The following is a 27852-nucleotide window of genomic DNA, read 5'->3' as shown; positions in this document are numbered from 1 at the left end:
TTTCTAAGCAGGATTCGGATTCAGATGCCGAGTTCTTAATGGCTGCTGCCACGCCACGAAGTATTTTCTGCTTCTTCGTTTGCTCACTGTGTTGCTCCAGATCGTACTTAAGCCAAAGTGGAGACACACCGCTGGAACTGCGAGAATACTTCTTGAAAGCGTCATCTCACGGTCCGTGCCTATATGCATAGTGCCTCCTTTTAAATATTGCTCTCCTGTTTGCCCAACGATTTCCACAAAACTGCAGGCTACGTCTCATTATTCTCATGGGGAGAGACTGTTTGGTCGAGCCAGCCGTCTTATATAACTCGATCCCTAATGTGAGCACTTCTCGCGGCGAAGCTGAAGAGTAGATTGCTTGGTATTGAGTGTATATTTGCGGAATAGGCTCGGCACGCTGCCAGAAGCAACGTGCGCCTCCCACACGAGTCCTTATTGATTTGGTACAGCGAATACATCAGAAGGAAAACACAAGGCACTCTGGCTCCCCGCTTCATACATCCCCTTCAAATAAGTTACCACAAAATGCAGGTCAATCACGGGATCTTTATTGCCTTGAAAAAAAAATTAAAGCAATGGTGGTCTAATACTTTGTAAATTGGCCATTCACGGCAATTACACGAGCTGCACGGCGCGGAATAGACTCCTATATTGCCGGCACAACGCTCTCGCTCTCGCGCAGCCTGTTCCATTCCTGTTGCACGGCACTCCACAGTTCATCTGATGTAGCCGTGCTTAGATTCCGGGCTCCCAGTGCCTTTTTTATCATCCCCCACACATGCTCAATCGGGTTTAGGTCAGCACCTGCTGGTGGCCACTCCAGCGTGCGGATTCCCAGCTGGTTAAGAAGTGTGCCCACGGCGCGAGCTGTGTGCACAGGGCTCCGATCCTGCTGAAACAGGAAGAAGCCGTCGCTGAAGGGGCCACCAAGCACATGGGGGATCAGCTCCTGTTCAATGATGGTAGCATATGCGGATGCGTTGAAGCGGCCCTCAATACGCACGAGGGGGCCCAGGCCATCCTTGCTGATGGAACCCCACACATTCACAGAGCACCTGCCACTTGAGAGCACGCTTGACGTGTACTCTGGTAGATATCTGTAAAACAGGAGCGTGGACGGAGGTGACGAAGAGAACAAAACAGGTTTACATGATCTCTTTAGTCCAAAGGAAGCCCAATAATATATTAAAAACCCATATAGAGAAATTTCTGATATTTGACAACCTAAAATCAAGACCTTAAACTTTTTTGGAAACGGATACTGCATAAAGACCGGTATTTGAATAAGAGAAGATGAATAACACCGCTACCGCTGTAACAGACCATAGCCATGACAAACATATTTATCTGAAGCGCAGAAAAGAAATGTGAGAATTATATTATTTTGAAGTAATGGCACCAATGGCTGAAGGGCGCTAAATTTAACGTCAGTGCTCAACTCTTTTTATGACATGTGCTAACGTTTACGCGTTTCTAATATTACAGAAAGAAAACCACATTAAACCCGCAATTCGGCTAAGTATACGTAACGCATTGGATACTCAGCATCGGAGAAACGGTTTTCACATACCTGCACTTAAAGGGGCGCCAGACCTTCTGCTGCTGGTCCCACCGACTGGAGAAAGTACTCTCGTCAGAAAGTACAACCTCCCTCCAGTCGGTGGTCGTGCAGTGCTGCACGGCTTGTGCAAATTGGAGCCGCTGTAGCCCTTGCCTGCTTGTAAGGTATGGCTTCTGGGCCGCAACAGAGTTGCTTAAGCCTGCTTCTTTGAGGCGTCTTCGTATCGTTGATGGTGACACCTGAAGGCCCAAGGCTTCACGTATCTCGCGGGAAGTAATGAAGGGGTCTGCCACAACAGCTGCGACGATCAGCTGATCCGTCTCTTCGTCGGTGATCCCTGGTCGACCACTGCGCTCTGCGTCACCAAGTCGGCCACCTTCATCCCGGTATGCATGTATAGCCGGACTTACGGCATTCCTCGAACGGCCAGTAATCCGGCAAATTGCACTCTGCGAAGTGCCCTGGAAGCTCAGTTCGACGATTCGTCTTCGTTCGGCAATAGGCACCGGCGGCGACATACTTGCAAAAGGCAGAGCTTGGCATGAACCAACGGCTAATATAGCCGTCATATCGGACCATGATCACGTGGGAATCGCCAGCACCAAGTGAAAGCCGCGCGATGGCTGAGAAAGCGCAGTACTCGGACGCAGAAGCTTCGACGCGATAGCGGCTCATGATAGAGATCGATTGATAAAACGATCTCCCAGTGTATCACCAATGCCCTGTTTCGCCACCAAAATGCTTGAACCTGTGGTTTGCTTGTCACTTAAAGCGACTATGTTGCGGCCGTGTTTCAATCTGGACCAAAATGTAGGGCATTTTGACTATAGTTGTGCAAGGCTCATGATTTTGGTAATGCAAATTTACCGCACGCTCGCACGTATTTACAATATATTAGCCTATGAAGGACAAGTATCCTTGATATGGATAGGGCCTTGTCAGGGACCACGGACCCCTACGAGAGCAAGATTTCTGTCTACTACTTATTTCCATCGCATGCCATGTTACCCATTTCCGTGTGGCTGCTACTATTACCATAGTTACCTCTCCGCCGCGGTGACTCAGTGGTTCGCTCGACTCCTGAGCCCTAGGAGGCAGGTTCGATCCAGCCGCGTTCGATGGAGGCAAAACACAAGGCGCCTGTTTACCGTGCGATGTCAGCGGTCATTAAACAACCCCAGGTGGTCGAAATTAACTGGAACACTCCACTACGACGTCCCTCGTAGCCCTAGTTGATTCGGGACATTAAACCTAAAAAAACCGTAAGCTGCAACAGTCACCAACAGCAGCAACCATCCTCATTCAATGGCGAATCGTTTTGTGTTACCCGAGAATCGGAGAGAGCGATTTTTCAGTTCCATTGCTGTATAGACAGGAACAGCAGCTCTGTCTCTGTTGTCCTTCCAAAACGCGTCATTATGCAACTGCTTTCATCAGAAATTCCGATTTACCTCATGCTGTATTTTATGACACAGCACTCTTCTGCAGATTCAGCAGAATGCATACTGAGCTTGCAGGTATCGTGAATAGAGTTTAAAACATCTTCTCACGTCTCATAGCACCCTAGTACATTGTGCGGCGCTTCGCAAAGAAACCTGCTTTCAACGCGAATCATTTCACACGCCCGCAGTCTAAAGAAATAAAATTAGCATTTCAAGAAACAACACTACTAACGCCTAGGGGGAATGTTTTCTCTTCTTTTCAAGAATTCGCCTGTTTTGTCAGCCAGCTCTTGTGGTCGTGTCCCATTCATTTATACTGTACCAAAAAAAAGCTTATCATATGTGCTAAGAAAATAACACGTAATATTCTGTGCGTTTTTGTCTGTAGCACCTTCCAAGCTTGCAAAAAAGACCGGTCGCTCATGGACATCGCAAATCGCGCGCATCAGACTTGCAAATTTGCAACATGACTCCGTGCATAGTGAGCTCTGTTACAGAGAACTCGTATCACAAAGCCGTCACCATTCACACGCATAACGAATAACTTCAGTAAAGGTAGCCTATGCCCATTTCACACAGTGAAGGGTTGAAACTATGCTAATTTTGCAACACTTAAGGCGCAACATCAAGGCTCTGCTTGCATTTCACACGCGCTCTCAATATGCGGATGCATTAGTGCTAAAGAACAGCTTTTTTCTGTGTTTTTCCCGAGATCCCAACTTGGCATACTCACAGCTATTTACTGATTGAAGACAAAAATCAGGCCTGAAAAGTGGCTTCTCAAGGCTCGAACAAAGTTTCCCGAGCATTCTTTTTTCTTGAAAAGTGCCAGCCGCCGGCTGATTAGGCAGGCAAGCCACCGACGGCGTTACCGCCGAAGCGCGCCGAGAGTGAGAGCAGCTGCCGCTACTTTCCCCTCGGGAACTACACACTTTTCTTTTCACACCCCTCGTCGACGCGACCGTTCACCAGCATTGGCCGCTTCAACGCATCCGCATATGCTACCATCATTGAACAGGAGCTGATCCCCCATGTGCTTGGTGGCCCCTTCAGCGACGGCTTCTTCCTGTTTCAGCAGGATCGGAGCCCTGTGCACAGAGCTCGCGCCATGGGCACACTTCTTAACCAGCTGGGAATCCGAACGCTGGAGTGGCCACCAGCAGGTGCTGCCCTAAACCGGACTGAGCATGTGTGCGGGATGATAAAAAAGGCACTGGCAGCCCGGAATCTAAGCACGGCTACATCAGATGAACTGTGGAGTGCCGTGCAACAGGAATGGAACAGGCTGCGCGAGAGCGAGAGCGTTGTGCCGGCAATATACGAGTCTATGCCGCGCCGTGCAGCTCGTGTAATTGCCGTGAATGGCCAATTTACAAAGTATTAGAGCACCGTTGCTTTAATTTTTTTTCTTCAGGGTAATAAAGATCCCGTGATTGCCCTGTTTTTTGTGGTAACTTATTTGAAGGGGGTGTACGAAGCGGGGAGCCAGAGTGCCTTGTGTTTTCCTTCTGATGTATTCGCTGTACCAAATCAATCAGGACTCGTGTGGGAGGCGCACGTTGCTTCTGGCAGCGTGCCGAGCCTATTCCGCAAATATACACTCAATACCAAGCAATCTGCTCTTCAGCTTCGCAGCGAGAAGTGCTCACATTAGGGATCGAGTTATATAAGACGGCTGGCTCGACCAGACAGTCTCTCCCCATGAGAATAATGAGACGTAGCCTGCAGTTTTGTATACAAAGACTCTGCCTCGTGGAAATCTTTGGGCAAACAGGAGAGCAATATTTAAAAGGAGGCACTATGCATATAGGCACGGACCGTGAGATGACGCTTTCAAGAAGTATTCTCGCAGTTCCAGCGGTGTGTCTCCACTTTGGCTTAAGTACGATCTGGAGCAACACAGTGAGCAAACGAAGAAGCAGAAAATACTTCATGGCGTGGCAGCAGCCATTGAGAACTCGGCATCTGAATCCGAATCCTGCTTAGAAACGCGCTTTCCGTTTAATGAAGCAAAAAAAGCTTGTTCCAGATCGCCGACTGGAATTTACTATTAGGTGCATTAGACGAGAAAAAACATGGAGACGAGTTCCCAACTGACGATAAAAATTACTATTTGTTTTCACCATGGATAAAACGCGAAATATTGGTGAAACTAACATCAAACCTCCCTTTACCACTCTGGAGCCAAGTGGTTTGACGCCCCGTTTCCGTCCGCTTGCTCCGTTACTAGTCGACAATTCCTTTCCCGGGACACTTTCTGGTGCACCAGTCGCTCATGGACATCGCAAATCGCGCGCATCAGACTTGCAAATTTGCAACACGACTCCGTGCATAGTGAGCTCTGTTACAGAGAACTCGTATCACAAGGCCGTCACCATTCACACGCATAACGAATAACTTCAGTAAAGGTAGCCTATGCCCATTTCACACAGTGAAGGGTTGAAACTATGCTAATTTTGCAACACCTAAGGCGCAACATCAAGGCTCTGCTTGCATTTCACACGCGCTCTCAATATGCGGATGCATTAGTGCTAAAGAACAGCTTTTTTCTGTGTTTTTCCGGCGACCCCAACTTTGCATTCTCACAGCTATTTACTGATTGAAGACAAAAATCAGGCCTGAAAAGTGACTACTCAAGGCTCGAGCAAAGTTTCCCGAGCATTTTTTTTTTCTTGAAAAGTGCCAGCCGCCGGCTGATTAGGCAGGCAAGCCACCGACGGCGTTACCGCCGAAGTGCGCGGGAGTGGGAGCAGCTGCCGCTACTTTCCCTTCGGGAACTACACACTTTTCTTTCCACACTCCTCGTCGACGCGACCGTTGACCAGCAGAGTAGCCGAAATCCGCACTAGGAATTTATCAGTCGTGATAAACACCCGCGCGAGAGCGAGGGGGAAGTTTGTCGTCACTCGAGGCACTCTCGCAGCGAGCGAGCGCGGCGAGATAGCAGCGCCGTGGGGCGGCCCCGCAACTGCTCCCGCCGCCGAAGCGCCGATCTCTCCACTTTTGCTCACGACTGTACATAAACATGACCTCTGAAAAAGGCCCTCGTAAGTATTTTTTCAGACAGCACTGCGATGTGACATGGAGAATGTTTTGGCCACGTCACATTAGCAACTGCACTATCAGCTGCAACCAAACGACCACAAATTTGACCGACACAGGTGTTGTCAAGAAAGCGAACCAAGTATGCACAACATACCCTGCATTGCGAGGCAGTGTCAACCATGTCCTTTCAATGCACACAGCCACGTTTTGACCATAATTTCATGCTGTTCTCTTCAGGCAGCATAGCTCATTCCATCCCACACTCAAACGTCATTCGAAACATAACTGAGAACATGTTGAGAATAAAATAAGGGAAACAATTCATCCCCGCAGGGGGGGCGTCTGCAGCATGCAGACGTTGGTGAGTGGCGACACCACGGGGTATCCCTAGCATCCGCAGGGACATCCCCGCAGGGGGATGATGGTGAGCAATGCGTCACCACGGACCCTAGCATCCGCGCCTAGCCGTGCGTGGCATTCCCGTGTGCGGGGAAAAGGGGATCCTGGTTGTTGAGCCAATGCCGAGCGTTCGGACTTTTAAGGCCCCTCGGCGGAGGCAACACACCACTTTGTCCCCAGCTTCCTGTAGACGGCACCTCCGGCCTGACACGACCGGGGGAAATCGGCAGTCGCCTTTTCCTGTCCTCCCCTTCATCTTTAACTTTCCTATCTCCTTTCTTACAACTTTCCTGTATCCTCCTCCCTTCTTGGTTTTTCCTTTTTTCCTGGCGGCGAGGGTTAACATTGTGTGACCAACTACCCTGAGTTGAGTCATATTTGGTTATAGTTGGGGTGTACACCTGGCGTGGGCAGGACTTGCTTGTAAGTTCCTGTCCCGTCCCCTTGTTGGGCTCCGTGGTGGGTGGGTGGCTGGCACCATGACCGAAAAATATTAATTTTTTATGGCTCCCCCTTTTTCCAAACCAGATCGCTCTCTCAAAAGAGGGCGGAACGATGCAGATGATTTTTTTTCAGAAAAGAAAGCTATCTTTCCCAAAATTTCATGTTGTCCATAGCGAAGCAGAAGGAAAACAAGCAAGACTGATATCCCCGTTCCTAGTAGCAAAGTGCCTTACAGATACCTTGGGCCTTGGGTACAAGGTATCCAAAATGGCCAGCGGTGACTTACTGCTCGAACTTCGTGACACTGTCCAACACTCTAAACTCTGAGACCTTGCGTCCATTGGGGAAATCCCAGTCTCTGTCACTTCACATCGATCTTTGAACACTGTCCGAGGCGTCATATCTGAAATCGACTTTATCCTCCTCTCTGAGAAAGAAATGCTTGAGGGCCTTACTGACCAAGATGGCATAAATGTTCAGCGCATAAAGATCTGGAAGGATAACAATGCAATAGACACGAAGCACCTGATCCTCACTTTCAATACCAGCACACTGCCTGAAAGCATTGAAGGTGGTTACCTGAAAATAAATGTAAGACCATATATACCCAACCCACGAAGATGTTTCAACTGTCAGAGATTTGGCCATGGCTCACAGAGCGGTTGCGGCCGTAAAACTTGCGCAAAATGCTCGTCAAAGGAACATCAATCTGAAGAATGTGTTGCTACACCGCGGTGTGCAAACTGTGAAGGAGACCATGCTGCCTACTCCAGAGCTCGTCCTTCTTGGAAAAAAGAAAAATAAATAATTACTCTCAAGACTACTGAAAATTTTTATTTCAAGGAAGCAAGAAGGCGATATGCTCAAACAAACACATTCTCCTTCAGTGGAAAAACAAACTTCACCGATGTGGTGCGTGGGCGCGGCACACCACACCAGGCTTCGGCACCTGTCCAGGCCACACGCAGTGAGCCTGTGGCGGGGCCACCCGCGCCCCCGTGTGGAGTAGCTAGCGCTACTCCGCAAACCCCGAAGGAGGCAACGCAGACCGCAGGGTCGGCGGGCCTCAAGACCTCTTCCCACAGGTGAAAATGAACGTGCCTCCTGCACGGTCGTCCAGCGCCTCTGCAGAGGCGATGGACACGACAACCCAAGGCAGCCCCGTGCTGTCCACGTCGGACGGACGGCGAAGCTCCTTGGATCGACTGAAAAATTTCAGGTCCCGTGTCACAGGGCCAAATCCAAGTTAATTCAGTTTTTATTCACGCACACACAACATAAAGATGGCTTTCATAATTCACTGGAACTGCCGAGGACTGGTAAATAACTATACAGATATCAAAGACATTTTAAACACAAATTCTCCTGTTGCTTTATGCCTGCAGGAAACCAATTTAGGTCCTCGGCACACAAAGGTGCTAAAAAAATACACTTTCTTCCGCCAGGACCGAGAAGGGGCGAGCAGGCTCTCGGGAACCGTAGCCATCGTTGTGCAGCCTGGAGTAGCAGCTCGCGAGCTCAAACTGAAAACTAAATTCGAAGCCGTAGCAGCCACTGTGGTTGCTCACAAAACCATCACACTTTGTTCCATATATCTTCAACCGCACCTCGAAGTAACGCAGCATGAATTAGGGAACCTTTTAGAACAGTTGCGAGAGCTATACGTGGTTGTGGGAGATTTTAACTCACACTCTTGTTTTTGGGGCAGTGATAAAACCGATAGCAGGGGTAATGTCGTTGAGGATTTTATACTATCTAATAATATTTGCCTACTAAACACCGGTAAGCCCACTTATTGCTGTCCTAGCTCAGGAAAAATGAGTGTTTTAGATTTGTCTTTTAGTTCTCCATCTGTTTTTAGCCATTTTAAATGGGATGTTTTAGACAACCCCTACGGAAGCGATCATCTGCCTGTTGAAATCAGCCTGCCATCCTTACCATCAGTCATCCCGACAAAACCACGGCGCTGGAAGCTTTATTTAGCAGACTGGCAACTTTTAAGAACACAAGCCACTTTAGAAAAAATTGTTTTAGAGAATCCTAATGTCAATGAAATAAATGAAAAGTTCACAACTTGTATTCTCGCTGCCGCACACTCGGCTATACCTCAATCTTCAGGAATAGTACGGCAGAACCATAAAGTGTGGTGTTCTGAAGACTGCAAAGAAGCAAAAAAACTGCAAAACAAAGTTTGGGGTATATTTCGCAGATACCCTACGCAGGAGAACCTTATTAACTTTACAAAAGCAAGAGCTAGGGCTCGGAACGTACGTCGAAATGCCGAAAAAGCATCTTGGCAGAGCTTCGTTTCATCAATAAACAGCCACATCACATAAAAAAAATATTGGATCAGGTACATAAACTAGATGGTCGTTACACCCCATTCACGGTTCCTCTTCTGACGGCTCCTGGTGTGCAGACAAATATAAAAGAACAAGCAGATATATTAGGTGAACAATTTCCCACTATATCGAGTTCCTCTCACTACACAGAATCATTTTTAAAATATAAAAACGCGGCCGAAAGACAGAGACTGCCGACAACAGGCAATGCTCACGAAGCGTATAATATCCCAATTACACTACAAGAAATGAAGAGCGTACTTTCTTCCGGTAAAAATACAGCACCAGGACCAAATGGCATTCATTACGAAATGCTCGCCCATCTGTCTGAATCTGCTGTGGTATCACTTCCGACATTTTTTAACAAAATATGGGTATCAGGAGAGATACCAGAGGCTTGGAAAAAGCCATTGTGGTACCATTGTTAAAGCCCAGAAAGCTGCCTACATCCCCTGGCAATTACGGACCCATAGCCCTGACAAGCATACTTGCAAAATCCTTTGAAAGCGTTCTGAACATTAGGTTAATGTTTGTATTAGAATCTCGTGAACATCTTGACATTCATCAGTGTGGGTTCAAAAAAGCATGCTCTACAACAGACCATCTTGTTCGCCTTGAGAACTCAGTTCGAGAAGCATTTATACACAGACAACACTGCCTTGCGGTCTTTTTTGATTTAGAGAAAGCTTATGACACCACATGGAGGTTCGGCATTCTGCGGGACCTTGGAGACCTCGGCATACGTGGTAGGATGCTGAAATGCTTAAGTGACTTTTTGTCCAACCGTTCAAGTACGTCTCGGTGCCACTCTTTCTAAGAAGTTCACTCAAGAGGATGGCGTACCTCAGGGATGCATATTAAGCACTACGCTCTTCATAGTAAAAATGAACTCCCTAGCAAAAATAATTCCAAAGTCCATCATGTATTCAATCTATGTCGACGATATCCAGATTGCTTGCACATCCTCTAGTGTTAGATCGTGTGAAAGGCAAATACAGCTGACAGTAAACAGACTAGCAACATGGGCAGATAAACATGGTTTCAAGTTTTCCTTGCTAAAGTCAGTAGCGGTACTCTTCTCGCTTAGAAGAGGGCTGCACACTGATCCCACTCTTCTCCTGAATGAGGTCACATTACCAGTGAAAGATGAACACAAGTTTTTAGGAGTAACTTTTGACAAAAAACTCACATTCCCGCCACACATAAACACCCTCAAAAAGAAAGCTTCTCAATCCCTGAATATAATAAAAGTACTGTCAAGAAAACATTGGGGTTCCGACGGAACATGTCTTTTAAAAATTTGCCGCTCTGTAATACGCTCTACCCTTGATTATGGATGTATAGTGTATGGGTCAGCGAGACCATCATACCTTAAACGACTAGATCCAGTACAGAACTTAGGTTTGCGTCTTTCCACCGGTGCATACAGGACGTCACCCATAAACAGTCTTTATGCAGAAACAAACGAACCATCACTTACAGACCGAAGAACCATGCTCACATGCTCGTACATTTTAAAAATCCGTTCGCTGCCCAAACACTTATGTTGCCCCATAGTCACAAAATGCCCATCAAGAACACTGTATAACAACAAGCCGCTAGCTATAAGGCCACTCCTCCTGCGTTTTGAAGAGATGTGCCAAAACCTCGGCGTTCTAGACACATTACCTGTCATTGCACGAAGACGAAATCCACTGCCTCCATGGTACAATTTTCCTGCAATCTGTGACCTCACTCTTACACACTTCCATAAAAAACAAACTCCACAGCAACATATAATACAAGAATTCCTTGCACTGGAAGAAAAATATAATAGTTTTACGGATTTCTACACGGATGGATCAAAAACGGATATGTTTACGTAGGAAGCGCAGTGGTACGAGGGAATTCGGAGAAAACAATAAGACTTCCACAGTGCGCATCCATCTTCACTGCATAAAGTTATGCAATCTGTATGGGCATAGAAAAAATAGTTAACGGGAACCTCCCAAACAGTATTATTTATACAAACTCCTTAAGTGCAATTACAGCTCTCCACTCTGGAAACACTATCACTCCTATACTTGGGGGCATCATACACGACATAGTAACAGCCAAGGCTCGTGAAAAGGAAATTAAAAAAGTAAGTATACCCTGTAATGACTGCATGAAATCAATATAAAGGAAACTAAGGAAAAAGTGGCAGTCGGCTTGGAACAGTGAAGTAAAAAATAAACTGCACTTGGTGAAACCAGTTTTAGGTGAATTTAAGTCGTGTGTGCACCAGGAACGTTTTAAAGAAGTTATCTTATGCCGTCTCCGAATAGGCCACACGCACCTTACACACAACTTCCTGCTTACAAAACAAGACAAACCTGTTTGCGAAGAATGCGGAGACGAACTTACAGTTAACCATATTTTAATCTCTTGTATTAAACTTGAAAAACTGAGAAAAATTACTTTAGTCAATTTTATAGAGAATGCATTTCTTTTCATCCAGCACTACTCTTAGACGATAATGCCATTGATAACATTCCTTCTATGTTTAGCTTTTTAAAAGAAGCAGGCGTACTGGAAAAACTATAATTATTGAATCACTGGCTCACTGTATTGCATGATACACCTCAGCCACTTTCTCATTCATGTGAAGAAGGGTGAGGTTTTTATTTGATTGGATGGGATCCTCGACATCCTTGGCCAGCCAAGGATGGCCGCTGAGGCTACCTGACCTTTTTAAAGCTTTTACCATTAGCCATTCCTAGATCACGTCGTATCCGTTATTACTAGGTAGTTAAATTTTTAGGCCCTTTACACCACTGATCACTTTCCACATTTTTATTAAATCCCGCAGAAAACATTTTCCATACCTTGTGCTTGGCGCATGATGGCCTTAGCTGCCTATGTGCCATTAAACCAAACACAACACAACACAAGAAACAATTCACACACATATTACAGCATGTTTGGCATAACACTGACTCAACGTAACGTTTGGTTGCAGTGAAATAAATATAACCTAGTAGCTGCTCCGATGTACTATCTTTTATGACACATTATTTTCTGATGCTACATTTTTCAAGGATTCCAGCTGGTCCTTCGGTGCAAGTGGCACTGGTTTTACAGGCACCAACAAGCCAGCATTTTTGATGCAGAATACGGAGAAGTTAACTTCATTGCCAATCAAGTATCAGACAAAATTAAACTAAAAATACAACGCAGCTTTTTTTTTGTAAGCTAAAACCGTAACTGAACATTTTTCTTCTTTTCTGTGGGCTACATGCACACATCTCCGCAGAAGGATGTCGACTCCGCAGAAGGGCCGAGTGAAGGGGACGCCGACTGCACAGAATTGTCAACTGAAGACAACGCCAGCTGCGCGGAGGGGTCGAATGAGGACGACGTTGACTCCACGGGTGGGTCAATTGACGATGGCGCCGACTTGGAACCGGCGACAGATGATGGCTCCACAAATGCACCAAGGCACGACAACGGCGATCTTGTAAGGACGTTTCAGTGCGCTTCCATTTTCGTGGCCTAGCCACCTAATGCTTGTATAGGCATAGAAACATATGCGCAGTATTTTCTGTCCAAGGGCATCATGCCTGTGAATTCTTGGAAAGAGCAGGTAGTTTTCTCACGCCTGACCTCGTTCGAAATCGTGTTTTACAGTTTGGCATTGCACAGTTTACAAAACGCGATATTTAACTTTCAGTGCCATATCTGCAGCCTTTTGAAGTTGAAATTAAGTTGAGCTCAGGAATACAATGTTTTGGTTGTGTGTATTTCCTTTCTAACCAATGCACCAAACACTGAAAATGGTAACATGGAGTCAGCCTATGTCCACTGAATATGAAATTCAATGTCTTTCACCTCTCTATCTTTTTCTACAGATAAATGACAATTTAAAAAAGTGTACCGCAATGTGAATCTTTATCCGCAGGTACTTATAAAATTTTGCACCATCAAATGCTGGCTTATTTGCATAAAACTGCGCACGGATCTTGCATATGAGAAATAGCAGCACTATTTTGCCGCAGTGTTCTTAATTCTTCTTTTATATTTCGGACCAGGTCATCTACCCTGGTGCAAAACTAACAAGCGGCGAGGGCATACTTCTGATCATTGCACATAGCCTGCGGAATGATGCTTCAAAAGAATCAACCGAAAGTATGCTGAAGGTTATTGAGGCCCACTTACCTGAGGGAGCAGTTTTCCCAACAACCAAGTATTCTTTCTTTTAAGAATTTTTCAGATTTTCAAAGCTTCAGAAAGAGGCACTCACTTCTACTGCATTCTTTGCTGAGCATATATTTGAGAGGCTGTTGACAAAGGTGAAGTAGCATGCAGAAAATGTAGTGCTGATGAGAATGTGGACGTGCTTGTTGAGAAGTCATCTTTTTTTACTGTTGATCTTGAAGCACAAGTTGTGTTCATGCTTGAGCAACTTGGTGATCTGCCACAGAAGCAGGCACAGTCCTATGATGTCTCTGACATCACTCAGAGTGCAGGTTACCATGCCTTACCTTTGCAACTAGACGACAAAACGTTAACTTTAAACACTGATGGCTTTCCACTTTTTGAGAGCTTGGGCTATTCCATCTGGCCATTGCTGGAACTCATTAATGAATTCCCTTACAAAGAGAGGGTGCAGAGGGTTCTTTTAGCTGGCTTATGGTTTGGCCCCAAAAAAGCCGCTGTGAATACATTTCTCTTGCCGTTTGTTGAAACAATGAATGACCTGCAATGAAGGGTGTCAAGTGGATGGACTCTTGTCACAGAGAGAGAACATCAAGAGTGTTTCCTGGACCATGCACTGTTGATAGCGGGGTCAGAGGAGAAGTGATATGCATGACATAGTTCAATGGAGAGTATGGTTGTGTTGGTGCAAGGAGAGAGAAGTGGTGCAGAGAGGTAGGGGCCATTGTAGGGTGTACCCTGCACCTATTTCTGCACCCCAAATCAGGAGCCAGGACTCATTCCTGACGCATGCCGAGAAAGCCAGTTCTGAGGCAATGAAAGTGAGCTGCGGTGTCAAGGCTGTTAGCGCTCTCACCATGCTCACTTCCTTTAGCTTCAGTGGTGGCTTTGTCGTCGATACATGCATGCTGTTTGTTCAGGTTTTTTTAAGGCTACTACACTTCTTTGGCTCGAGTAAAAAAAAAATGCCACAGACTTTGTTTCAAGAACAGCTTGCATGAAGTGAATGCCAGGCTGGTGGCAATGAAGCCAGCTTGGGAGTTGTCGCGGTTACCACGTCCACTCACCGAAGTCAAGCATTGGAAATCGCTAGAGTCGAGAAGCTGGCTCCTATTTTATTCCCCAGTTATCCTGAAGGATTACATTCCAGCTAGATACTACAAAACCTGGATGGTTTTTGTTGACCTCATGCATTGTATGTTGGGCCACTCAATCTGTCTTGACAAAGTAATTGAGATGCGGGAGACAATGCTGTCCTTGTTGGCCCATTACCAAGATCTGTATGGCAAAAAGCACATGTCATACAACGCGCACCTCCTCATACATCTTGTTGACAGTGTGCGTGAGTGGGGCCACTGTGGGGGTTTTCCTAGTTCCCGTCCCAGTCCATAAATGGGAAACTTGGAAAGCTCGTATCTGGCACACGGTATGCTGCAGTGCAAATAATTGATAAATATATGATTTGCCAGGTCCTTCCAAAGCTTTGGCAAAATGTGTCTCATAAAAGTGGAAAGAACTATTTCTGGTGCATTCCGGATATTTATTGAAGCACAAATGCATCAGTATTGGAAACGTCATGCTGCTTGGAAAACGAATTAGAAGGGACAGTGCAACCCACTACAAAAAGATGAGAATCGGGTCTTTCTGCTTTTGTGTGTCAGCACTGCACAAATCGAGACGCTGCAATTCATGTTTTTGCAGATGGAGTTGTTGGTCGGATCAGTGATATCTCGGTGCCCTTTTCGTACAATGACGCCGGCAGGGAAAGGATTGTTAAAGTTAAGAAGTCCTTCGTATAAGACGAAGCATTCTTGGCACTTTCTGTGAGAACAGTGAAACCATATTTGTTGAAGTAGAACCAGCAGGCCCAATTGCTACTGTCAGCAGTGCTTCACTTAGAAAGTGCATGTTTGTACATGACGGCCATGTCAGTTAAATCGTGTCCCTCACAGAAGTAATTGCTGTGGAGCCCACGTGATAACTTAGATATCAGGCAAATGCTTCTCGTCATTGCGTATGGTTGTGTTGGTTCTTATGGAACATAAGCAGCTCAAGTGTTAAAGGTTATAGTCGGTTTCAAAATTGTCCTTCCTTTAGAACTCTAAAACCCTATGAGAAATCTGCAATTGCACTTTTTCTTAACGGTAAGCTGGGATCGAAGAAAATGTGTGTTGATTGTAAAATATAGCAAAATGCATTTTTGTAGTTGCTCAAGTTTTTAGTTTTTAATTTAAATATGGCTTACCGTGGTAGTAACGTCACATGCTGCATGTGTAGGCTTGTTTTAATTTGGTACTAAAAAAATTAAGCACATGATCGATGTGTCTAACACAAGCATAGGTTCACTTCTATGAATTGTTCATGCTGTCTATATGATATCCGTGTACCTACAATTGGCTTTAATGTACATAGTTTTTGCTTCACTCTCCCCATTCGTCTGCTATTCGCTTCGTACTTTGTGTTCTACGAACTTCCTGCCATCTTGAAAAGACATGTCCACATAGTAGACTTTTTTCAGCTTTTAATGCATGTACGTCAGCTCCTTAATTTCCGCGAATACCGAAATGACTTCAGGCCAAGTACAATTCGATGGTTTTTTTTTGTGAATTTCCTTATGCTAAGGATATCATATGGCGGCAGTGGCGTGAGCACATGGCGGCAGTGGCGTGAGCAGCGCGACCGACACAGAGGCTAACCCAACTCTTTGCTTTTGCTGCAGCCACGCCGGTACCGTCCACGTGCAGACAGACGCCCATATCTTTCTGGAAGAAGCCGAAGCGTAGCATCGTACCTGAAGATATCTGCGCGCCGCCGTTCGGACCAGGCGCTGTGACGTCGGTGGGCTTCGGCTACAAAAGCTCGGGCGCGACGCGGACTGCTCTTCACATGGCGGCAGTGGCGTGAGCAGCGCGACCGACACAGAGGCTAACCCAACTATTTGCTTTTGCTACAGGTTCGTCATTTTGCTTTACATATTTCTGTAGGTTGCAAGCTGCCACGCCGCTGCTGCCATTTGTAAACTGCTAGCATTGTGATTTTCACTGCAACTTGCCTCGCACTATCATGTCCAAAATCAGCAAGGAACTAGCGCTAGCACTAGATGAAATGAAGAAAGAAATTAGGGCTTAATTTAAGGCTTTCAGGGAATCCCTTGAACACGATGTTCGCAATGAGCTCAGAGATATAAAAACCAGTATGTCATGCATCGGTGAGAAATATGACGAGAAGAAGGATGAGCTCAAGAGCACAGTCGAGGAGAATAAAGAATTGCGCGAACAAAACGCAATTCTAAGAGATTGCTGTGATTCTCTTGCTGCCCAGATCAAATTGTGTGAGGCAGGGCTGGTACACTGTGAACAGTATTCGCGGAATGCAAATATAGGAATCAAAGGGATACATGTGAGCAAAGATGAAAACTTGCTTGAAATTTTGGGAGAACTTGGTGAAAAAGTGGGCGAAAGTGTTTCGCCTTCCGGCACTGACGTATGTCATAGGGTAGCCGTTCATGGAAGCAAAACAAAAAAGTATATAGTCGCACAATTTGGGCATCGAAGGAAACGAGACGCTTTTCTTGAAAAGGCGCGAAAAACGAGGTTGTCATGTACAGACCTTGGTTTCCAGGAGACAGACTGTGTATGTGTATGTGAACGAGCACTTGTGCCCAGATCGCAAGCGCTTCTGGGGATTGCTGTCAGTAAGAAGCGTGAGTCACATTGGAAATTTGTCTGGGTGCGTGGAGGCCAGATCTACGCACGGAAATCTGAGAATAGCACGCTGCTAAAGATAACTAATAGCAGTGACGTGGCCAAGATTACCTAGGAAGTTATCTTTCATCATGGATTCCTATCACCTGCTTGCTCCAGCACAGTTAAATAAGCTAGTTAGCACAAATGCCTTAAACCTTTTTCACTTGAACTGCCGTTCGATAAATAACAAACCTGAAAAAAATAGAAGCCTTGTTATCTGTTTTCAAATTTTCTTTTGATGTAATTATGTTCACCGAGACCTGGTATCAAGATGACGCAAACTATTTAGTTTTAAATACCTGTACACATTTTGTTCTCAATAGACCTGGGCGCCGGGGTGGCGGTGTGTCGTTACAGATATTCAACACACAAACTGCAAAAGAAAACCAACAATTCACAGTTTCTAGCGCAGATATTGAAATCCTGACAGTTGAAGGTGGGAATGACGTATTTGCCGTTCTGTATCGTCCTCCTGATGGAAATTTGAGAGGGTGCCTAGACGTTCTCGAAAGCCTGCTTGATTAGGTAACAACAAACCAGCAAGTATTATTTTTATCGGGTGATTTGAATATTGATACGCGATGTCATTCAGCAGCACAACAAGAATTCATAAGCCTACTAGATGCATATGGCTTTTTAAATCTTATCGAAGTACCTACACGCATCACGTGCTCCACATCTTCCTGTATCGATATTGTAATCACGAACATCGAAAAATGCGAAATAAAAGCTGGCACTGTACTGTCCGACTTAAGTGACCATCTCCCTGTTTTTGCCTTCGTCCCAGCCGAATGGCCTTACTGAGTCCCCGCAGCACCCTCTCCACATTTTGGACGCGTTGATATCACCACACTTGACCGTTTTCGTTCGATGTTATATGAAACTAGTTGGGACGATGTGCTGTATTTAAAAGACGTGAATGTGGCGTATAATGCTTCAATAATGGCTGCGTTTGGGCGAGTTGGTTAGACATGTTAAACCTGGAAAGCGCATAAAAACAACGGACAACAGAAAGAGACAGACACACGAGCGCTTAAAGCGCTCGTGTGTCTGTCTCTTTCTGTTGTCCGTTGTTTTTATGCGCTTTCCAGGTTTAGCATGTATAATGCTTTTTGTTGAAAGTTAAAACTGTCCATGATAAATGTTTCCCACTAGTCCGTCCGCGCAAACGCAATTCAAAGAAGCCGTGGGTTACGCTAGAACTGCCCTACTGAAAAATCCGGCATGAATTTTAAACCGGAACGGCATAGCGGGTTATTGTACAGGATTTATCGCAAATCCTGTACAATAACCCGGTATGCGGTTCCGGTTTAAAATTCATACCGGATTATAGGACAGTCCTGTATTGTACAGGCTAGCCCCGTATTATACAGGAGGGCCCTGTATCACAGGACAAGGCAGGAATAAAATGCTTCAAATATATCCCACTTGGACTAAATCTGCACAAAAACTGGGGCAATTCTCCAACAAGTGCCATAAGTGTACATGCCAAATGCTGCAATATACAGAGCCTCAGACACTGGTAATCTGCGATTATCAGCGACTCGCATTGCAGTCGATGTGCAATTGTGTTATTTGCTCCCAGCTTTCAATAAGTATTGGTAGCTTGGTGAGTATTATAAAGCATCAAAAAATCCAAACGATGTTTATTTTTTTCGTATGTCTTGAACCAGCTCACTGAGGTAATAATTTAACTTTTTGCGACGATCTACCGGCGCTGGGGTCTCTACAGGGTGCTGAAGTAGTCGAAAGCACCTTCAGAAAAGAAAATATGATTGCTAGTACATAATGCCCTCAGCTGATCATTAAATCTGTCTCGAAAGAAATTATAGACCAAACAAAGCAAGCTCGAAAACGCAGAAACGTTACCCCAACGGAACAGGCTACTCTGAACCACTTAGCTTCTAGAACCGATATAGTCATTAAGCCTGCAGACAAAGGAGGTAGCATAGTAGCGTGCCGGCCGAAAAAAAAAATGAAGCTTTTAGGCAACTCAACAACCCTTGTCATTATAGGAAATTAGATTCAGATCCCACTTCAGAGTTCTGCAAATTGATTCTGAACAAACTAGCAAACTTATTATCAAGGGAACTAATCACGCAGTCCGACTACCACTTCTTAAATCCGCTAAACAAACAGGCAGGACGCTTTTACCTACTTCCCAAAATCCATAAGGTTTCCGCAGAAGACTTGTTTACCGCAGATATCCCCGGCAGACCTATCGTTTCAAACAATAACACGCCCACAGAGAACCTATCAATTTTCCTGAACAACTATCTTGCAGATATTGCCACCCACCTCCCTTCCTTTGTCGAGGATACACCGCACTTTCTCCGCATAATAGAGTCTCTGAATGACGCTTCCATTATCCCAGCAGATAGCATACTTGTCACACTTGACGTCGCCGCTTTGTACACAAATATTCCCATAAATGAAGGTATCGACGCACTCTCCAAAATTCTAACTCAAAGTCCTCACCCGCACGAAACTGAAGTGTACCTCACGCTACTCGAAATTGTACTAACACTCAACTACTTTGAATTCGATTCTTCTTACTACCTTCAAGTTTTTGGAACAAGCATGGGCACTCCCTTCGCACCCACCTACGCGAACATTTTTATGGGGCTACTAGAATCTAAACTTCTAAATTCATTTCTAAAAAAACCACTTATATACCTGCGTTACATAGACGACATTTTCATGACATGGGAGCATGGGGCTGAGATCCTGAAGGCATTCGTCACACATTTCAATTCATGCCACTGCAGCATTAAATTCACCTTCAACTCCTCGAAAAGGGAAGTCAATTTCCTTGACACCACTGTCCATTTAGAAAATAGCAAGCTCAAAACCACAATTTACAGGAAGCCTACGGACCGACAACAATACTTAGATTTCACTAGCCATCATCCAAGACACTGCAAACAAGGTATATTCGTAGGACAGGCAACGAGACTAAGAAGAATATGCAGCGACGACGACGACTACCTGAAACACCTCCACTCGCTAAGAAACACACTAATCATCAGAAACCATCCACAGACAACCCTTAATAATGCGTTCCAACGAGCAACCACTTTGAAACGAGATGTAGTTCTTAAAAAACGAACAAAAGCTAACAGTCAACGACCTCCTGCACTTATAGCGAAATACTCAAACGCGCTTCCAAACATAAACAATATCCTGCGGAAATACCACCCCATTTTAACTGGCAACGACCGTCTCAAGAAAATATTTCCCGACGCACCAAGGGTAACATACAGACGCAACACAAACCTGAAGGACATCCTGGTGCATGCTACGCTCGGTAAGAAACCACCACCGACAGTAACTTCATGCTCTCGACCTAGATGCAAGACATGCAAACATTTACAAAGGGACACTACGGTTAAAAGTACGGCAAGCGATTTCAGTTTCGATATTAAGACCAGTTTTTACTGCACATCGTCCAATATTATCTACATGCTCCAGTGCTCCTTCTGCCATAATGATGAAATAACTTTATTGGCACCCGTCAAGGAATGAGAGGGCGAAAAAGACGAGTCTTGACCGCCGTCATCTTCCTCCCCTTTCAGCAGGCTGGGATCCCTTGGGATTCAGCGGTGTCCAGGGCCAGACGGATAACTTCTTTTTGTTCTTCTTCTTTCTGGCTGGCCATTAAAGCCTCCCAGGACTCTATATTCCTGTCTGGTTTGTTGTGGCTAGGGCATGTCCACACCATGTGGATCATGTCTGCTATTTCATTACAATGTTTACACCTGGGGTCTTGGATCGCCGGATGCCATCTGCTTAGTGCGAGTGGGTTCGGAAAAACTCCCGCCTGTAACTTTCTCCATATGACCTCTTCCTTTTTGCTAAGGCCCTTGCATGCTCCAGGGAATGTCTGTCTTCCTAATCTGTAATGGCTAAGAATATCTTGGTACGTGTTCAGCTCCTCGCTCGTCTGAAGGGGCTCTCTGCTTGACGAGACCGCATTGGGGTCCCGGTGTGTGAGTCCTCGGGCCAATGCGTGCGCTGTCTCGTTTCCCCGGAGGCCCTCGTGGGCAGGAGTCCAAACAAGGTTTATTAGTTCTGCCGGTGTCGGGCCGGCATTCAGAATTTTGACTGCTTCGACAGATACCCTGCCTGCGTTGTAGTTGCGGATAGCCGATTTGGAATCTGTTATAATCACCCTGACATTCCGTTGAGTTAAAGCCAGCGCAATGGCTACCTCCTCAGCCGCTGTTGCATCTCTCTGTTGGGTGCTGCAGCACGAGACTCGGTCTCCGCCCTCCCTGGTTGCTAGGGCTACGAAACCCGTTCTGCCTTCATATTCCGCCGCGTCTGTGTAAACCACGTCCTGTCTATTGGCTAATTTTTTCTGCAGAGCTTTCGCTCTGTCCTTTCGCCTACCCTCATGGTGTACCGGATCCATATTCCTTGGGAGTGGTGGGATTCTGATTTTGTTCCTTATGTCTGTTGGGATATTCTCCGTGTGTTTGAGCCGCGCTCGAGGTTCGAAGCCTAGCTTTTCTAGTATTTTTAGCCCCGAATGGCTGCGTAGGAGTCGTTGTTGTTGCGCTACTCTGGTGGCCTCAATGAGCTCGTCTAGTGTGTTCGAAATCCCCATGTTTAGAATTTTCTGGGTGGATGTGTACGGGGGGAGGCCCAGAGCGGTTTTGACGCCTTTCCTAATTAGGATTTCAATCTTGTTTTTTTCTGCTTTGGCTAGCCGTAGATATGGTGCCACGTATGTGATTCTGCTGATTACAAATGATTGAACTAGTCTTAAGAGGTTCGTCTCCTTCATTCCCGCGTGTTTATTTGCTATTCTTTTGAGTAGCCTACACGTCTGGCTTACACTCGATTCGAGTTTTCGTATCGTTTCGGTGTTCTTACCGTTTACCTGTATCCTAAGACCCAGTACTCTAATCATCTCTACTGAGGGTATTTTGTCCCCGTTTACCGTTAGCGTTATCCCATGTTCATGGGGCTTTCTTTGTCTCTTTTGTGGGCCGAGGAAGAGCGCTTCCGATTTCTCGGCAGAACATTTGAGTCCTATTTGTTTTAGGTACGACTCAATTTCCTCGATCGCTCTTTGGAGGGTACCTTCGATGTGCGCGTCACTGCCTCTGGTAACCCAGAGGGTGAGGTCGTCCGCGTATATTGTGTGGTTGAGCCCTTCTATACACGCCAATTTATGTGGTAAGCCAATCATTGCAATGTTGAAGAGTGTTGGTGATAGGACCGAGCCTTGGGGAGTACCTTTGTTGCCCAGCCTTATGCCTTTCTCTTCCTTCCCTCCTAGGCTGATAGTAACTGTTCTGTTTGAAAGAAAGTCCTTCACGTAGTTGTATACCTTTCCCCCTACATTTAGAGTTTCTAAGCGTTCTAGTATGGCTGCGTGGTCAACGTTGTCAAAAGCTTTGGCCACGTCAAGGCCGACTATTACTCTGGTATCAGCTGTTTCGTTGTCTAGCACTTGTTCTTTAAGTTGAAGCACAACATCGAATGCAGAAAGATGTGTCCTGAATCCGATCATCGTGTCGGGGTAAAGCTTTTGTTCTTCTATGAATCCGTTTAGCCTCGTTTGAATAACGTGCTCCATTAGCTTACCTACACATGAGGTAAGCGAAATAGGCCTCAGGTTTTCGAGACTTAGTTTCTTACCTGGTTTTGGAATAAGGACTAGGTTGGCCTCTTTCCACGAAGGTGGGATTCGGCCCTTATCCCAACATTCCTGCATGTACGCTGTTAGGTTTCTAATTGATGCATCATCCAAATTCCTCAGCATGCGATTGCTGATTCTGTCTGGACCTGCCGCAGTTTTAGTTCTGAGTATGTTCAACTCCGCCCTAACCTCTCCGATGGTGATGGGCCCATCGAGAAGAGGATTCTCTGCGCCCTTGTACTCGGGGAGGGGTGTGGGTGGTGTGCACCTCAAGTACTTGTCCCTCACTTCAGAGATTAGTTGATCACTAGTGCCTTCGTATTTATATACGAGTTTCTGTAGTTGTTGTCGTGCCTCATACTTTGTCTTGTCCGGGTCTAAGAGATGTCTGAGCATTTTCCACGTGTTGGCTTTGCTGATTCTGCGGTCCATCTGCTCGCAGATACTACCCCAGTTTTGTCTGGTTAAGTTCAGCGCGTGCTCCTCGATATCTCTATTCTGTTTGGCTAGGAGCTTACGTATGTTTCTGTTCCCCTTGTTTTGAGCAAGTTTTTCTTCTAGCTCCCTTTTCTTGCGCCACAGGCCTATCATACGCCTGTCTACCTCTTCTTGCGTTTCGTCTGCTTCCACCTCTTCGGTGGCTTCTTTAACTGCCGCGAGAATGTCTGTGCCCCAAGATTCTATGTCCCTGATTGCGTCTCGGGTATGAAGGTTCGCCCTGAATAGATCCCAATTTACCGCTGCGACCTTTTTGGGTTTCGGTGTGGGCGGTCCGTCTTCTACCACGATCTCAATAATTTTGTGGTCGCTTCCTAGGTCCTCCCCCGTGTTACACCACCTTGCCGTGATTTGGCCTCCGGTGAGAGTTAAGTCAGGTGTAGTGTCCCTACTCACGCTATTGCCCTGTCTTGTTGGCTTGATGGGGTCAGTGATCAAGATGAGCTCATTGTGGAGAATACTGTCCCAGAGTTCTCTGCCCTTGATTTGCGTATATTTGTATCCCCATGCGGGATGATGAGCGTTAAAGTCCCCGACAATGACGATAGGGTTTTTGCCCGCTATCTGTTTCGTTTTTGCGAATAGCTTGCCGAAGCCGCAATCCTTTCTCTGTTTCGGAGAGCTGTATACGTTTAAGACGAATAGGCTTTTCTCTCTCCGCTTACGCGGTATCATTTCGATTAGAGTGTGATCTAATTGGACGTGCCCTGTCTCGTGCTGCAGCGCGGTAACGTTGCGTTTGACAAGGGTGGCAACCTGCGTGTTGTCCCCTCGGCCCGGGTACGATTTGTAACCGGGCAGCTTCGCGTTTTTCCCGCACTCTTGTAAAGCTATAATTTCGGGTTTGTCTCCGTTTGCAAGGAACGATTGTAAAACGGCCCGTTTACGCAGAAAGCCCCTACAGTTCCACTGCCAGATAGTATTATTGTTCTTTGGCCAAGGCATTTTTGGTTGCTTGGAATTCCGCGTATATCCATTGGTCCCTTTTCTCAAATTCCGCCGTGAGAGCAGCGTCTCGCTTTGCAAATTCTACTCTGATCGTTTCTGTGACTTGTTTCATGAATTGCATTAGTGTTCCGTTCAGTAGTTTCATATCCTGTTGTTGTTTGTCGTTTAGTTGTTCGAATTTGGTCTCAAGATCCGACTCTTTGGTACGTTTATTTTTTGAAGAGGGTTTTTCAACCTTCGCTGTCTCTACCTCTTTATCCTGCTCCACTTGCATAGGCGCCATTGCCTTTTCCTGTTGCGGTTCGTTTCCCTCGGGTTGTTTAGCTGTCGTTTCTAGCATTTTGATCCGCTCTTCTTGCTTCTTAATATAATCAGTTAAAGTCTTAATCTGATCTGCCTGCTGTTTAATAAGTTCTTTTAATTCTTTAACTGTCTCGGAGTCCTGGGAAACTTTAGTTGGCCAGCTCACCTTTGCAGCTTGCTCCTTGCGTGGCTGTTGCTGTCCAGTTTGTAGCCGGGGGAAGGACTCTGACCGAAACCTCGTTCTGCTGCCGGATCTATTACGGGAGCGGCTGTTCCTTCCGTCTTCTTGCTTCGCTTCTTCAGCCTCCTGTTTGGCTTCCCATTGGCGTTTCTTGACGATATAAGGGGTGCGAAAGAGATTTTTGCACCTCTTGTCCCCGGTGTAGTGTTCTTTGCCGCATAGTTGGCACTGCGGTGTACATTGGTGCCCCTCGGGGGGCGATGTCATGCCACAGCCGCGGCACTTGGTCACCTCACTGTCGCAGACGTCCGAGCGGTGGCCAAGTCCTCCGCACTTGTAACAGACCTCATAGCGTTTCTTGTATAGAAAGCATTTGAAAGTGATTCCGCTCAAGACTACTCTGCGTGGTACTTTCTCTTCTTCGAAGGTGATTCGGAAAGATTTGGTCTTCCCCATTCTTCGTGCATCTATGACTGAAGGGTTGAATCCGTTAATGTTCAGTCCTTCTAGTACATACTTGTGTGTGTATTCCTCATCGATGCCATGTATGACTCCCCTGCCGCAACTCTCTGGTGCGTTCATGTAGGTGGTCACACCGCGTTCCTTGTCTCCGATCTTGACAGTTTCAATTTTCTCCACCTCCCTCGCGTTTTCGTAGCTAGGCGAGTGGTAGGTAATCGTACCTTGCTTGACGTTTATAGCTAGTCTGTCCTTCAGTGCCTCCTCGTCCTTGATTCCGGCTTTCTCCCTGATGGCCGCCGCAATTCTCATCTCGGTGGTGCTCTTCAGCATTGTTAGTCCTTCTTTGGGACGAAGAACTATTTTCCATCCGGTCGCTGGAAGTCTCGGGAGGTCTGAGGCTATTGAACGTTCAGCGAGTTTCCGTCCCGCCTCTCTGTAGGCTCTCGTGTCGCTGCCGTCGGTCGTCGCAACAGTGGCGGCGTTCGCTGCCGCCGCGTCTCCGGCACCATGTTGGCGTCCTAGGTGGCGTTCGTCGTTCTCCAATTTTTCCGCTCGCTTCTTCAGTCTCATAATCCATTCCTCTTTTTCTTTTTCTTTGGGGTCGATGTCGGTTCCCACCACCGTCACTTCCATCGTCATCGTGGAGCCGGGCGTGGTCGGCGGTGGCGGGAGCTCGCCGGTCGCCGCCTTCGCGGAAGTAGGCCTATCGTGGCGTGTAGCGCTGGCGAACTTGGAATGACGATACAGTCTTTAAAGATGCACTTACAGGCACAAATGTGGTATCCTCAGGTTGCTTGCACCTTAGGAAACAGGTTTAAAAGACATTTACGTTCAACGTAGGAAAAAATCCGCCATGAAATCACTGATTTCGCGGAGCCGACGTGAACGCGTCCGTACTCCTAGGACGCCCCCTGGCGGTCCTTCTGCCATAAACAATATATCGGAGAAACCGGGCAAACAATGAGTGCCAGATTAAACGGGCACCGGGCTGACACAACACGGAATGAACAGAAGGCAGTGTAGACCCATTTTAATCAACGCCATCACAAATTTGACGAACTGAAATTGTTTATTCTTCAGTCAGGCTTCAAATCGACTAGGGACAGAAAATACAGAGAAGCATTCCTAATCCACAAATTTTAAAACCCTGCAACCAACAGGGATTAACATGTCCAGAGGAAACCTGGAATCGCTCAAGTACATTCCAGGGTTAGCATAATTTTAAATTAACCAATGTCTTGCACGCGGTCAGACCATTTCCTAGAACCTCGCATAAGTATATTATCGCTCTTTGCACTCTTCCCACGTCATATCTTTCACCCATTTCCGGCCTTCTCACCCTCTTCCTTTGTTCACTTTTTTTTTCTCCTAATCCCCTACTATCAGTTCTCGGAAACCATGACATTCCTGTTACCCCCTCCGCCCCACCTTTTGGCTTTCTCTGAACTCGAGCCATCCCACCCCCCCTCCTGCCTTGTCCTTCCTTGGAAATGCCCCCCCCCCCCCTTCCTTGGAAATTCCCCGCCTTCCAGTGCCAGCCTATGTTGTTTGCCTTCTTCTCATTTCCCTGTACCACGCTCACTAATCCTCTTATCTGAGTTTTTTAGGTCCTACAGCGCCTCCCCCCCGTCGCCATCCTTCAAAGCCTTTGTTCATTACACACCCCACGGATATAAGTTTTTCCACCATTGCAGCTTAACGAATCAAGGTTGATCTCCCTCCCCTTCCTGACACGCATCCCCTCTCACACCACTTTCCTTCCCCACCCCCAGGGCCTTCCTCCTCGGAGCGAAGATCCTATTTAATCCCTGCCAATGATGAACGCTTTGCCCAGACGAAGACAAGTCCCCTTGTCGAAACGTTGGCTCAAGCAACCTGAGGTTTTCCCCTCCCTTGTTCATTTTGTGATCGCCAAGGACCATCTACCACACCCTCTCTCTAACATAATGCATTGAGCACTGTGACATGCAACTTACGGCCAATGGCTTGTAGCTTTTCGGCGGTCATTGGCTTTCTGCCCACTGTGGAGGCTTCTGACTTCAGGTACCGATGGCAAGCTTGCCCTGTCACGCTCCTTTCCAGGAGTTGTAGAGTCGTCCAAAGACTGCGGGTTGCGTCCTTGCAGAAACGCGAATCTTTGGGTGCCACCGTAACTGCTGCCCACTTTGCCGAATGAATAAAAATTACATTCCCGAGGTGGACCTGTATGCAATAATTACAAATGCATGCCCCAGTAGCACAAACGGGGCTCCGAATTCCGGGCCCGCGTGTGCCCAGACAAGCCACAGACAAGCAAGGCGTCTCATGACGTCTGGCCCTGAGCATTGGCAATGCTCAGTATCGTGAATGCACCTCACGCCTTTCGTATTTGAATCAATAATGTACTGCAAATCTGCGTCGTAACATTGTTGTTGTGTAAACAGGTTGCTCGGACGATTCCAATGCTTGCGTGGTGATCCTCCATTATTTACGGCACATACCGCAGCATCGATGCGATGCGTGATGTTTTTTCAAGGTCTTGAGCCGTTCCCCCTCAGGACGCTTATCGCTGATTGCTCTCGCACGTATACACCATATGCCTCTGTAAAGAAAGAATGCAAACCATAAAACTAATTTTAGTCGTGTTATCATGAAGGACAAGCAATTTCGGTCTGT

The 27852-nt window shown here is 46.4% G+C and overlaps 1 protein-coding gene and 1 pseudogene across 1 annotated transcript; both read right to left on the bottom strand.

Annotated features, from left to right (window-relative positions):
• The window catches only part of LOC149326406 (uncharacterized), a 112107-nt pseudogene that overhangs the window by 29066 nt on the left and 55189 nt on the right, over positions 1-27852 (bottom strand).
• Positions 647-26039, bottom strand: LOC149326407 (uncharacterized). The gene is made up of 4 exons (XM_089563393.1): positions 24502-26039; positions 3973-4069; positions 1571-1916; positions 647-1097 (listed from the first exon to the last, which is right to left on the bottom strand). The coding sequence occupies exons 1-4, from the start codon at positions 25834-25836 to the stop codon at positions 647-649; spliced, it is 2229 nt and encodes a 742-aa protein (XP_089419519.1). The 5' UTR covers positions 25837-26039.

This window comes from Amblyomma mixtum, chromosome 10 (genome assembly GCF_055824585.1).
Source record: "Amblyomma mixtum isolate Tamu chromosome 10, ASM5582458v1, whole genome shotgun sequence".
Taxonomy (NCBI): Eukaryota; Metazoa; Arthropoda; class Arachnida; order Ixodida; family Ixodidae; genus Amblyomma; species Amblyomma mixtum.
Note: the sequence above shows the minus strand (reverse complement) of the source record. Positions and strands in the feature narration are given on the sequence as shown.

Excerpts from the sequence above, each read along its gene's own strand:
- LOC149326407 (XM_089563393.1), bottom strand. The coding sequence starts at position 25,836 with ATGACGATGGAAGTGACGGTGGTGGGAACCGACATCGACCCCAAAGAA. Across the intron at positions 1,917-3,972 it reads CGTTGAAGCGGCCAATGCTG|AGCGCAGTGGTCGACCAGGG; the intron begins GTGAACGGTCGC and ends TTGGTGACGCAG. Across the intron at positions 1,098-1,570 it reads TGGCGCCCCTTTAAGTGCAG|ATATCTACCAGAGTACACGT; the intron begins GTATGTGAAAAC and ends CCTGTTTTACAG.